The following is a 14,218-nucleotide window of genomic DNA, read 5'->3' as shown; positions in this document are numbered from 1 at the left end:
CGTCATGATTAGGTTTATGCAGATAGCTCTTGATGACTAAGACTACTTGAACTTCACAGAACAACAGTTTTATGGCAAGCAGCCGTTGGTGGTCGGTTGCAAACGTGTACACGTTGGGTCTGATCGTGAATGAAGTCTGCACATCTCTCTGACAGTGACAGACCCAACGTGTGCAAGTTTGCAACCGACCACAATCGGCTGCTCGCCATAAAACTGTTGTTCTGTGAAGTTCAAGTAGTCTTAGTCATTTAGCATAGCCTACAACAAGCAGTGGCCATTTAAAAAGCACAAAAATAGATACATTATTAATTTTAAAAAACAGTTAATGCAGCTTTAAGCACGACAGTGATTGACAGACAGTAGCATGTTGGGAATAACATAGAAATAGTATTTTCGGTGCGCTGCGTCTATGCCTGAGTCTCAGTTAGTTCAGCTCAACAGACAATGTGACTCTGGTGTGCGTGTGCAGAATGCCGTACATCGGCCCCTCACTGTTGCCAAAAATTCGTCTGGGATTAAAAAAAGACATTGCTCCCTCTCTCCCACGAGACCCCCCCCCCCCCCCCCCCCCCCCCCCCGTGTTCCTCTTTTCAGTATGCACTCATTCACTATGATGCTCGCCTAGCTGTGAGGAGCTTCTTGTGCCCGGCTCCCCTTGTGTGCGTAAAACTTTCTAATGAAATCCCACATTTATTTTTGACCAATTTAGAATTCGTTCTACTTAGGGTCAAGAGGGATTCAAGACACTCAAAGAACTTTCCCTGCTAAAGAAAACTCAGGTATGTCAAGATTCGTTTAAAAAATATACATATTTTCGGGAAATCACACCCTGGAGCTGTGCCAAAATCAATTGTCGATAAAAACATTTGTAATGGTTTTTCAAAGTTATTTGGTAGACCTCACGCAAAAATGTCGGAAACAGTGGGTGCAATGGATTTGTATTACATTCTAAGGATGTTAGGATGTGCCGCTTTAATTCCTTGGAGAAGGTAGTAGATGTGATTGGTTTAACAAGTACCTTTCTCTCTGTGAAGAATCATGGAGCCCATTTCTACGGCGGGAGGGGCTGAGGAAGAGCACCATGGAAACTACTCACCAAATCCAGTAAGTCCCTTGTGTGAAAACAGAGGATGACATGAAAACTAATTGATTTCTGGGACTCATTCTGCTGTCTACAAGTGCACCTTGCAAGAGGATTGGGGTACCATACCTCATGGATTTAATTAATAATTAATTCAGTTCTTGTCAGAATAGAATAAAATTAAATCCCTATCTGCCTGTAACTGTTAACCCATCAAACCTGCATGCCATATATCAGATCTAGTTCTGATTTAGATTCTTTAAACATCCAGAAGGCCTACCAGTAATTGATCCATCTGCAAATAACAGGATGCTTTTTTTAAAAGTGCATTTGATCTTACAACAAAGCCATAGAAAAAGTTCTTAAAAACTCCACTTCATTAAGAAAGTGACATTCTTAAAACCCCAGGGGGTTTCACTGACCACTGGAGATCTTTCTTGGGCCTCTCTATGCTGAGAATCAGTGTTTTACATCTGGCTGTCGTCGTGACCCTCCAGCTCAGATGCAGCTGTTGCTCCAAGCAGGAAGGTCAAACTCGAGGAGGAGAGCCCTCCCAAAGAGGACTACGAAACATGATGGGACAGGACCATCGTGGAGGAGCGTTGCTACAGTGGATGTCATGCTGTTTTGGAACATTGCATTTACTCGATAAATAGGGAATAATAGTCTTTATGTAAAAATATTCATGGCGCTTAACCTAAAAACATGGCTGATTATAATAATCAAAAAATGGCTTTCTATAATGAGTTAGAACCAATAGATATTGATTGACAACATCGTGGCAAGGCAAAGTCGGACTGGGGTGATTCTTACCTTCCTTTTCTCCCTCTATTTATTCATTGTGCCAGTCTGCAGAGGCGCCACCTGGAAAGCACGCAGTGTCAGAGGCCTTGGAAGAGGTGCAGGAGGAGTTGATAGAACATCAACCTCTGGAGCAGGAAGACCTGAACTTTGAGAAATGGAAGCCCAAGCCCAAACCTAAGAGAACGCTCCACGAGAAAGCAGGCGATGTGAAGACATATCTATGGAACGCAGAGACCAGAGAGTTCATGGGCCGCACTGGGCATAGCTGGTGTAAGTAGAAGTGCTCAGTAGTAGCAGATCTGCATGTTGCGCTTACATATCATATCACACAAAATATTCCACGCCCAAGATAACAGCTAAAGCGTGTACATTATGCAGTGTTCAAAACTGCAACATTAGGTCTACTGACACATTGGTACTTAACCTCTTTATAGAGCCATTAACCTCTCTCATTTGTAATCATTACAATGTTAATCGCCAATGGTTGAAGCAAAAGTGGTGGTTTTGTGGCTTATTGTTTTTGGGTGATGGGCTGGGATGGGCTGTAGCTGGGGGGGGGGGGGGGGACCTCGTTCCTCGCCTCTGCTCACTAGACTGTGAGTGTGTGTGTCCCCGAGCTTCATGTTTACATAGGTGCACAGACAACTCTGTCCCGATGTGGACAAAAACAAGGCTGCCTGGGGACGGATTCCCGGCGGGAGTGCGCTGTTCCGGGCAGCGCACTGGCCAGGAATCACATTCCTCATACCCCTCACCTGGCTTTCCACTGCCTCTTTCCCAAAGCTCCCGTGAACTCTGCATTTGACCCTAGCGTGCTCGCGGCCTCACGGTCACAGGCGAACACATAGGGAGTAGACAAGTGACTGTTCGGCGCAGTCGTCAGACAAACTTTCTTGGCAGAGGCTGTTTCCTGGGGTTTCAGAGGCTGTTTCCTGGGGCTTGTTGAATCAGTGATGATGGAGCAGGGCTCTTGATCCAACAGCCTTGTTGCTATGTGACGCGTTTGGGTTTGAACTCTACCATACGAGAGCAGTCCAAGGAGCCAAGCTTTGAAAAATGTCTCAAGAAAGAGCATGTTCCTCCTGAAAACGTCAGAAGCTGAAAACTTGCTGTTTTTTTCATCATCGTGCCCAGTAATACAGAAGACAAAAGGCCAGGCTCAGGAAAAGGAGCGATAGTTTCAGAAAGCAATGTATGCACACTTGTGAAGGAATGGGGCCCCATGTGCCCCCTGGCAAGAAAGGAGAGGGGACTGAGTTTGAAGTCTGTGATGTGTCTCCTGTGTGAGAGGAGTGTGAGAGGGGGACACATTAACAGAGTGGGGTGATTGGGGCTACTTGGAGCTGGCCATGGTTCTATGGCTGCAAAAGACCGTCACTACGATGGCAACCGGAGGTTCACTGTGTTCCTGAGTGAAAGGACTGCTGGGTGAATTCTCACTGAGCTCAAACAGTAAGGCCTTTGTGGGCTCAGGGGACGCAAGGCTGGCTGCAACTAGTCTCCTGTGAAATTGCCTGCGCAGTAAAAGCCTTTAGTTTAGGGCACGTTTGGGTTTGATTAATTGCTAATGGACTAATTGCAATCGGGGGAGAACAATGGCAGTTCCCAGGGTTTTCTTTTTTTCATATAGTTCAGATAATGTGAATGAGTTTGTTAACAAATATTTTTCGTAACAAAATACAAACTGATTGGAGTGATTCCCATTTGCAGACTTGGAGAGACAACTCTTTTGTATTGGTTTAATTAACACAATAGTGAGCATCCTGAGCAAAGCCATTAGGAGTGTCTAGACAGCCCAGACAATTCCAACATAATAACAGGGGATTCATTATACTTCATTATATAGGCAATTCAAATCAATGACTTTCTGTTCTGATGCTGTGCTTGTGTCTTTCCAAATCACGCTGATAGCCATAACCACTGTTACCCTCGCCGTTCTTCTCATCATCTCCATTAAATTGAGTTATAATGACTGGTTTGAATTCATTCTCTTTATCTGCCATCCATGTTACCTCCTTCTAGTTCTGATCATCCTCTTCTACACGGCACTGTATGCATTCCTGGCGGCCATGTTTGGTGCCTGTATGTGGTGCCTCATGCTGTCTATCAGCCCCTACCATCCAACCCACAACGACAGGGTGATGCCACCAGGTAAATATAAACTCTAACCCACAACTCCCTATTTCTCTGTCATTCTGTCCCTCTATCACTCCTCCATCCTTCTATCTGTCCATTCTATCTGAACGTAAGCACAGTTGACTGTCTATGGGTTTCCTTTGGCAGGTATGACGATGTCCCCACAACTGGATGGGCACTATGAGATCGCCTTCAATGCATCTGACCGCAAGTCTTGGAAGAAGTATGCAAAGCTAATGGAAGAACAACTAAGACGTGAGTCAGATGCATGATGGAATAGTTGGCCAAACTTGAATAGAAACATGAATTCCACCATGAACATGACATTACCATGTTGATTCCAATGCTACTTTTAGCTGTACAAAAATCCGGGAGTGTGGGCTGAAAGTTAGCTGAGGATAGTGTTTGTTTGTGTTGGGTTCAATGGGATTCAAATGTTGGGGACATGTTGGGGAATGTTGGGGGTATGATATTGAAGCAGAACAGGCACACAGTAAGTTAATCCTCTCCCCCCACCTTCCCTACCTTTGTCCCATGACCAAACCGCCACTGGCAGAACTGCATGCTGGGAAGGGAAGCCTCTTTGTGGGCAGAGCGTATCCATTGAGTTCTGCTACATTTTCCCCCTTCTTCAGTTCCCCGCTTTGGTCAGGCTGCCTGAATCAGAGGCCTGGCGGAACAATTGGTTTATTTATGGGAGCCCACACCTCCCCATCCACCTCATGTCCCTATTTTTTCAACCAGTCACACTCCTTGACATACAGTAGCATATACCATTCTTTAAATTATCAATGGTGTTTCAGTGCTAACCATGAACCCCCCATGAAAAAAGGACCATTTTCTTTTATGTATCTCTTTCAGCATACAATGACGCCGTACAGGAGCAGAGGAACATCCAGTGTCCGCAGGACGCGTACTTCATGCAGGATGAACAAGGGGAAAGCGCAGAGAGGAAGGCGTGCCAGTTCAAGAGGTCCTGGCTGGGCGAGTGCTCGGGGCTCCAGGACCCCCACTTTGGATTCTCCCAGGGGAAACCCTGCATCCTCCTCCGAATGAACCGGGTAAGACACAGCTCAGATCAGATCGTAGAGATCTCCCCCATGGAGGACCCATTGTTATAACATCATTTTGTTGAGAAACAATGTTGTAAATCTATGCATATTTAAAATTCACAGTGGTTATCTTCATTTTTTTACCTAGCGATAATATTAAAACGTTCATAATGGGGACAATAAAACTATATGCTACAGTAGAGTCACAGGAACGCTGTAATCATATCACAAGACCGTTTTTATCTGCTCCTCACAATGGCCACAAGATGATGCTATAGAGGGATATCCTGATCCCAGATCTGTTTGGACTGTCTTTGCCAACTTCTATGAGCGTGCCAAGCACGTTTGGCATGACAACGATCACAGGAGTCATTCTCCCAGCACAAACAGATCCAGGACCACACTATCCCTCTACAGCATCAGTCACCTAACATGAACTTCATCCTAAAGCTGCATATATAATCAGTGTTTGCTAACAGATAGTGTTATCTGTGTTATAGACGTAAAGTAGAGTTTATCGATGAAATGGAGGATGCCATTGAGGTCATCTGAGATAGATAGATTTCAGTGACATCTTGTGGCCATTGTGAGGAGCAGATAAAATGGTCTTGTTATATGATTACAGCGTTCCTGTGAATCAAATCAATGTTATTGTTACCATTATATACTGTAGCATATAGTTTTATTGTCCCCATTTTTAACGTTTTAGAGTGAAACCTGGTGGGGATATCCAAAATTAATATTATCGCTAGGTAGAAAACGGAAGATAACCACTGTGAATTATAAATATGCACAGATTTACATGGTTTCTCATCAAAATGACAATACACAGGGTCATTTCTTTGCTCTCATTTCTTTCCCTGTAGATACTGGGCTATTTACCTGGCCATGGCACTCCCGTAAACGTCACCTGTGGAGTCAAGGTACAGTAACGATCAGCATTCCTCCCTCCAAACATCATCTCTTCGTTACTGAATATAATAACTGCTTTAGTCACCAAAATATAACTCACTAGGTCACCTCTCACTCTTTCAGAAAGGTGCGCCAGAAAGCTTAGGAGAACTTCAGTTCTTCCCAAAAAGCATTTTCAACCTGATGTACTACCCTTACTATGGGAAGCTGAGACATGTAAGTGAGGATTTTCAGCATCATGACTTCCACTGTTGCTCTCATGATCTAGATTATATGCATGATCATAGTGACAATAGCCACTCAAGTTGCTTGTGTCCCATATCCCTTCTCCCAGGTAAACTACACAGCACCGGTGGTGGCCGTGCGTTTCAATGGGCTGCAGTATGACACCCACATTGTTGTAAAATGCAAACTCAATGGCAAGGGCATCATCAATGATTCGCCTACCGATCGCTTCCTAGGCAGTGTGTCCTTCTCCTTCGATGTGGGCGCATAGTAGTATTCCCCATGCTGAATGCTGTCCCCATGACAACCAGGAGACAAGAGAATATAGGAAAAAATCTCATTATGTTGAATCCTTGTTTTGCATAAAATAGTTGACCAGCTTCTCTCTTCTCCCATTTCCTCATGTACTCTTGTGCCTTTTGCTGAAAAAAGCAATCATTTGGAATGTTATAGGATCATAAGCATACACACACGACACAGACACCTCACCGATAGTCTTGAGCACAAGCTAAGTATAGAAACTGAATATTACCATTGAATACTTAGCTAGATGAATGCCACTAGCTAGGTTTATGAAACACAAGGCTCATCTCACAGGTAGTTCGTCTCTGTAGCTATGCAATTTATAATTTAAGACATTATTAATAGACATAAATACCCACTGTACAATAAGGATATAAGAGGAACATGTTAAGCACATTTTGATTTGAAATCAAATTGTGTACTAATTTCTTTTGAGTTTGTACTTTTCAACAGCATATCTATTGTGTTTTGTAGACTCCAAGGGCTACAATATGAAGAATGGTGAAGGCAGGACACTTTTACTTAAACAGTAAGATAAACAGTAAATGACTAGGTTACATTTCAGGTTTTACATAGTAAGCTAAACAGTAAATGACTAGGTTAAATTTCAATAAGCTAAACAGTAAATGACTAAGTTAAATTTCAATAAGATAAACAGTAAATGACTAGGTTAAATTTCAATAAGATAAACAGTAAATGACTAGGTTACATTTCAGTAAGATAAACAGTAAATGACTAGGTTACATTTCAGTAAGATAAACAGTAAATGACTAGGTTACATTTCAGTAAGATAAACAGTAAATGACTAGGTTACATTTCAGTAAGATAAACAGTAAATGACTAGGTTACATTTCAGTAAGATAAACAGTAAATGACTAGGTTACATTTCAATAAGATAAACAGTAAATGACTAGGTTACATTTCAGTAAGATAAACAGTAAATGACTAGGTTACATTTCAGTAAGATAAACAGTAAATGACTAGGTTACATTTCAGTAAGATAAACAGTAAATGACTAGGTTACATTTCAGTAAGATAAACAGTAAATGACTAGGTTACATTTCAGGTTTTGTTGTTGTTTTTTGATAGCTCCTTATTCTACATTTATTGATAATATACATTGAGTGTACAAAACATTAACATTAATATTGAGTGCTCTCATATAACAGCCTCAATTTGTTGTACAAGGTGTCGAAAGCATTCCACAGGGATGCTGGCCCATGTTGCTCCAATGCTTCCCACAACTGTGTCAAGTTGGCTGGATGTCCTTTAGGTAGTGGACCATTGTTGATACACATGGGAAACTATTGAGTGTGAAAAACCCAGCAGCGTTGCAGTTCTTGACACAAACCGTTGTGCCTGGCACCTACTACCATACCCTGTTCAAAGGCACTGAAATCTTTTGTCTTGCCCATTCACCATTTGAATGGCACACATACACAATCCATGTCTCAATTGTCTCAAGGCTTAAAAATCCATATTTAACCTGTCTCATCCCCTTCATCTACACGGATTGAAGTGGATTTAACAAGGGATCATAGCTTTCACATGGATTTACCTGGTCAGTCTATGTCATGGAAAGAGCCGGTGTTCTTAATGTTTTGTATACTCAGTGTATGCTGCCATTTTGTTTTATTTTGTATGAACACAAGACTGCTACTGAGACTGTAATACTGCAGGCTGACTTTGATCTCTATATTAGCTGATGGAAAGTAAGATCTACTGTGGAAACCGACAGAGGTCACATTGTTGCTAAACTTGTATGCCAGTCTTGCACACTCTTCATGAAATAACAGGCTATTTTGATTTAGGCCTAGAATTAATCATTGTTACTGTACCTTTGCTATGATTCTACTAAACCTGGTATCCATGTATTTATTCTGATATATACTATAATAAATACAATGTTGATAAGAACAATGCTTTTTTTTCCATAGGAATGTATTATATATTTTTTACATGCAACTCTTTTCTTACGTTGAAGGTTGTCAAGCACAGTATATTAAACATAACTTATTACACATGCACAAACAAGATAAAGTAATGACTATCCTTTAGCCATCATTCTCTGAAGGTCTACTTTGTCCAGATATACACTTCCCTACGTATTTATTTGGACAGTGAACCTAAAATTTCTCGATCATTTTGGATTTGAGATCAAATGTTTTTTTTTTGTATGAGGCGACAGAACAGAATGTCACCTTTTATTTGAGGGTATTTTCATATATATATCGGTTTTACCATTTAGAAATTAAAGCACTTTATGTATCTAGTCCCCCCATTTGATGGTGTCATAAGTATTTGGATAAATTCACTTATAGTGTATTACATTTAGTTAAACGTTAAGTATTTGGTCCCATATTCATAGCACGCAATGACTACATCAAGCTTGTGCCTCTATGTAAGCTATTTATGCTTCTGTAATTCTCACTTATCATTATTCACGATTCATTCATGATTATCCATAATCACGGTAGCATCCACATTAATGTTGAAGTGTTTAGGAACATATTCTATTCTTATTTACAATAAAAGTAGCTACAAAATGACACAATACATTATTTTCCATTTATTTCTATTGCGCAAAACATAATCCGTAAGGAAACACAACCAAAACAAACTGCAAATGCACCCATTGCCATCCAACAAATGTGAAGAGTCAAAAGTTTGATGCACTCATTGCGTGCTAGGAATATGGGACCAAATACTAAACTTTAGACAAAATGTGATACACTAAGGGTTGGTTTCCGGGAAACAGACTAAGCCTAGTCTTGTACTAGAAAGCTATTTCAATGGAGATTCTCTATAAGCTTTTTAGTCTAGTACTAGACTTAGTCTGTTTCCAGGAAACCAACTCTATACGTGAATTAGCCCAAATGCTTGACACATTGAAATAGGGGGACTAGATAAATAAAGTGCTTTAATTTCTAAATGGTAAAACAGATTTGAAAATACACTCAAATAAACGGTGACATTCTGTACTGTCGCCTCGTGTCAAATAATTGATCTCAAATCCAAAATGCTGGAGTAGAGTGCCAAATTAAAAGTTTTTGCTTCACTATCCAAATAAATAAGTAGTGGTGTGTATATTTAAAGGCATTGCAGAATGATTTATTCATTTTATTCATTATGTTGATATGGTACAGTCAATGATCAAAACTGCCTAAGAAATATTAAAATGGTGAGTGTTATGCCAATTCATATTGTTTAATAAAAACCACTGTAGCAAATGTTAACAATAAACATTAAATTATATTGACTAATTGAACAATGTGTATCTGTCATGTACTATAAACATTAAGGAATTCACACAAAATCCTGAAAAGAAATGACATGATTTGACGCATCAAGTATAAAAACCACAACGTATCAAGTCAGATTAAATTACATTGTTTATTTGAGGCTTATGGATGCGCAAAACACTAAACAATATGGGAATCCAATCAATCCATTGGAGCGATTAAGTGTAGATCCATCCATTGTTCTCTGCAACACATTGAACTTCCATAGAAATAGGTTCATATGACCTTAAAAGGAGACAGAATTTGGGCACCTACTAATATACCAGTGATGACTGCACCCATAACATAGCACTGGGACGTCCATAATGGACACTATTCCCTTTATCGTGCACTACTTTTGAACAGGGCCTATAGAGAATACAGTTCCTTCATAAAGTATTCACACCCCTTGACTTTTTCCACATTTTGTTGTGTTAGTCTGAATTTAAAATGGATTGAATTGAGATTGGTTGGTCATTGGCCTACACACAACACTCCATTTCAAAGTGAAATTATGTTTTTTGAAATCTTTTTGAAATCTCTGAAATGTCTTGAGTTAATAAGTATTCATAGGAGAAAACTGAGGATGGATTAAGAACATTGTAGTTACTCCACAATACTAACCTAATTGAAAGAGTGAAAAGAAGTAAGCCTCTACAGAATATAAATATTCCAAAACATGCATCCTGTTTGCAACAAGCCATTAAATACTGCAGAAAAATTGGCTAAGCAATTTACTTCTTGTCCTGAATACAAAGCGTTATGTTTGGTGCAAATCCAATACAACACATTACTAAGTACCACTCTCCATATTTTCAAGCATAGTGGTGGCTGCATTATGTTATGGGTATGCTTGTTATTGTGAAGGACTGGGGAGGTTTTCAGGATACAAAATAAATGGAATGGAGCCAAGCACAGACAAAATCCTAGAGGAAAACCCAGTTCAGTCTGCTTTCCACCAGATATTGGGAGATTAATTTACCTGACAGCAGGATAATAACCTAAAACACAAGGCCAAATGTACACTGGAGTTGTTTACCAAGACAGTGTTCCCTGAGTGGACGAGTTACAGTTTTGACTTAAATCTGCAAAAAGATCTACGGCATGACTTGAAAATGGTTGATTAACAAAAGATCAACAACCAATTTTACATAGCTTGAAGAATTTAGAAAATAAAATGGGCAAATATTGTACTATCCAGGTTTCGAAAGCTCTCAAGAGACTTACCCAGAAAGACTCACAGCTGTAATCGCTGCCAAAGTTGCTTCTATAAATTCACTCAGGGGTGTGAATACTTATGTGTACAGAACAAAAACATAATTGCAACATGCAACAATTTCAAAGGTTTTACTGAGTTACAGTTCATATAAGGAAATCAGTCAATTAAATTGACTTTTTTTCTCCACAAAAGGGCTTTATTACAGACAGAAATACTCCTGTTTTATCAGCTGTCCGGTTGGCTGGTCTCAGACGATAGCGCAGGTGAAGAAGCCGGATGTGGAGGTCCTGGGCTGGCGTGGTTACACGTGGTCTGCGGTTTTGAGGCGGTTGTGCATACTGCCAAATTCTCTAAAACGACGTTGGAGGCAGCTTATGGTAGAGCAATGAACATTCAATTATCTGGCAATAGCTCTGATGGACATTCGTCCAGTCAGCATGCCAATTGCACGCTCCCTCAAAACTTGACATCTGTGGCATTGCGCTGTGTGACAAAACTGCACGAGTGGTCTTTTATTGTCCCCAGCACAAGGTGCACCTGTGTAATTATCATGCTGTTTAATCGGCTTCTTGATAACCCATCCACCTGACAGGTGTGGTGTATCTTGGCAAAGGAGAAACGCTCACTAACAGGGATGTAAACAAATGTCTACAACATTTAAGAGAAGCAAGCTATTTGCGCATATAGGAACATTGCTGGGGTCTTTTACTTCAGCTCATGGGACCAACACTCTACATGTTGCGTTTATATTTTTGTTCAGTATAAAATTAGATATTTTATTTAAAATACATTTGCAAAAATGTCTAAAAACATGCTTTCACTTTGTCATTATGGGGTACTGTGTGTAGATAGGTGAGAAAAATATACAGTGGGGCAAAAAAGTATTTAGTCAGCCACCAATTGTGTAAGTTCTCCCACTTAAAAAGATGAGAGAGGCCTGTAATTTTCATCAAAGGTACACTTCAACTATGACAGACAAAATTAGAAAAAAAATCTAGAAAATCACATTGTAGGATTTTTAATGAATTTATTTGCAAATTATGGTGGAAAATAAGTATTTGGTCACCTACAAACAAGATTTCTGTCTCTCACAGACCTGTAACACCTTTAAGAGGCTCCTCTGTCCTCCACTCGTTACCTGTATTAATGGCACCTGTTTGAACTTGTTATCAGTATAAAAGACACCTGTCCACAACCTCAAACAGTCACACTCCAAACTCCACTATGGCCAAGACCAAAGAGCTTTCAAAGGACACCAGAAACAAAATTGTAGACCTGCACCAGGCTGGGAAGACTGAATCTGAAATAGGTAAGCAGCTTGGTTTGAAGAAATCAACTGTGGGAGCAATTATTAGGAAATGGAAGACATACAAGACCACTGATAATCTCCCTCGATCTGGGGCTCCACACAAGATCTCACCCCGTGGGGTCAAAATGATCACAAGAACGGTGAGCAAAAATCCCAGAACCACACAGGGGGACCTAGTGAATGACCTGCAGAGAGCTGGGACCATAGTAACAAAGCCTACCATCAGTAACACACTACGCCGCCAGGGACTCAAATCCTGCAGTGCCAGACGTGTCCCCCTGCTTAAGCCAGTACATGTCCAGGCCCATCTGAAGTTTGCTAGAGAGCATTTGGATGATCCAGAAAAAAGATTGGGAGAATGTCATATGGTCAGATGAAACCAAAATATAACTTTTTGGTAAAAACTCAACTCGTCGTGTTTGGAGGACAAAGAATACTGAGTTGCATCCAAAGAACACCATACCTACTGTGAAGCATGGGGGTGGCACGACTGATCCGTGTAAAAGGAAATAATTAATGGGGCCATGTATCGTGAGATTTTAAGCGAAAACCTCCTTCCATCAGCAAGGGCATTGAAGATGAAACATGGCTGGGTCTCAGCATGACAATGATCCCAAAATCACTGCCCGGGCAACGAAGGAGTGGCTTCGTAAGAAGCATTTCAAGGTCCTGGAGTGGCCTAGCCAGTCTCCAGATCTCAACCCCATAGAAAATCTTTGGAGGGAGTTGAAAGTTCGTGTTGCCCAGCAACAGCCCCAAAACATCACTGCTCTAGAGGAGATCTGCATAGAGGAATGGGCCAAAATACCAGCAACAGTGTGTGAAAACCTTGTAAAGACTTACAGAAAACGTTTGACCTCTGTCATTGCCAGCAAAGGGTATATAACAAAGTATAGAGATAAACTTTTGTTATTGACCAAATACTTATTTTCCACCATAATTTGCAAATTAATTAATAAAAAATCCTACAATTTGATTTTTTTCCTAGTTGAAGTGTACCTATGATGAAAATTACAGGCCTCTCATCTTTTTAAGTGGGAGAACTTGCACAATTGGTGGCTGACTACATACTTTTTTGCCCCAGTGTATATATTTTGAATTCAGGCTGTAACACAAAATGTGTAACAAATCAAAGGGTATGAATACTTTCTGAAGGCACTAGGTAATAGGGTGCCATTTGGGATGTATCCTGGACGACAGTCATGTCAATAGAGATTGTACAGTCATGATCCTGATCACAGTCTGATCTGTGGGCCTGGACAGTGCATTAGTTTTTATTTACTAACTCTATTTTATCAATGTACCAATCGGGCTTCAGGAAGAAGCATAGCACAATTACAGCCATGAAGGTTTTAAATGATAATCACTGAAGCCATTGACAAAAAACCGCACTGTGTCTCACTTTTTATTGATCTCTCGATACAGTTTGATCATGCTATACTAAAAAGGCAGAGATTGTTGAGTGTAGGTCTTTGAGCATGCAGTTGCATGGTTTGCTAACTATCTGTCTGATAGAACTCAGTGCACTCAAATTGATGGGGTTGTCTGTTAAATTGTCTGTCTTGAATGGTGTGCCCCAAGGCTCTGTACTTGGTCCTCTTATTCACTATTTATATACATTTAGACAAAAATGTCCAAAATGCACAACCTCATTTTTATGCTGATGATACTGTTATTTACTGTTGTGCCTCATCTCTTACAAAAGCTTTCCAGAACTTGTTAACTGCTTTTTATACTGTTCAACATACCTTGTGTCAATTGAGGCTTATCCTCAATACTGACAAAACTAAACTAATGGTGTTTTCTAATGCAAGAAATAGACCTCTGAACCTTTCACCTATTACTACCTGTCAGGGCAAGGAGATTGAGGTTGTAACCTCATAAATATCTTGGAAT

The 14,218-nt window shown here is 40.4% G+C and overlaps 1 protein-coding gene across 4 annotated transcripts; it reads left to right on the top strand.

Moving 5' to 3' along the window:
• The first annotated feature begins 603 nt into the window (after positions 1-603).
• On the top strand, positions 604-9,781 carry LOC109864880 (protein ATP1B4). 4 transcript variants are annotated; one of them, XR_004204262.1, is made up of 10 exons: positions 604-779; positions 1,035-1,104; positions 1,930-2,155; positions 3,908-4,036; positions 4,169-4,276; positions 4,883-5,082; positions 5,940-5,996; positions 6,109-6,201; positions 6,320-7,147; positions 7,183-9,781. XR_004204262.1 is itself a non-coding variant. In XM_020452907.2 (9 exons), the coding sequence occupies exons 2-9, from the start codon at positions 1,039-1,041 to the stop codon at positions 6,479-6,481; spliced, it is 1,041 nt and encodes a 346-aa protein (XP_020308496.1). In that variant the 5' UTR covers positions 604-779; positions 1,035-1,038; the 3' UTR covers positions 6,482-9,781. The 4 variants fall into 4 exon arrangements, 1 of the variants encoding a protein (XP_020308496.1); XR_004204264.1 differs by having other exon boundaries at positions 6,320-7,497; positions 7,568-9,781; XR_004204263.1 differs by having other exon boundaries at positions 6,320-7,532; positions 7,568-9,781.
• The last annotated feature ends 4,437 nt before the right edge of the window (positions 9,782-14,218 follow it).

Source organism: Oncorhynchus kisutch, linkage group LG19, assembly GCF_002021735.2.
Source record: "Oncorhynchus kisutch isolate 150728-3 linkage group LG19, Okis_V2, whole genome shotgun sequence".
NCBI classification, from domain to species: domain Eukaryota; kingdom Metazoa; phylum Chordata; class Actinopteri; order Salmoniformes; family Salmonidae; genus Oncorhynchus; species Oncorhynchus kisutch.
The sequence above is the reverse complement of the archived record's forward strand: the minus strand, read 5'-3'. Positions and strand labels throughout refer to the sequence as shown.

Coding starts and splice junctions, on each gene's coding strand:
- LOC109864880 (XM_020452907.2), top strand. CDS start 1,039: ATGGAGCCCATTTCTACGGCGGGAGGGGCTGAGGAAGAGCACCATGGA. Junction 4,037..4,168: donor CGACAGGGTGATGCCACCAG/GTAAATATAAAC, acceptor TTCCTTTGGCAG/GTATGACGATGTCCCCACAA. Junction 4,277..4,882: donor AATGGAAGAACAACTAAGAC/GTGAGTCAGATG, acceptor TATCTCTTTCAG/CATACAATGACGCCGTACAG.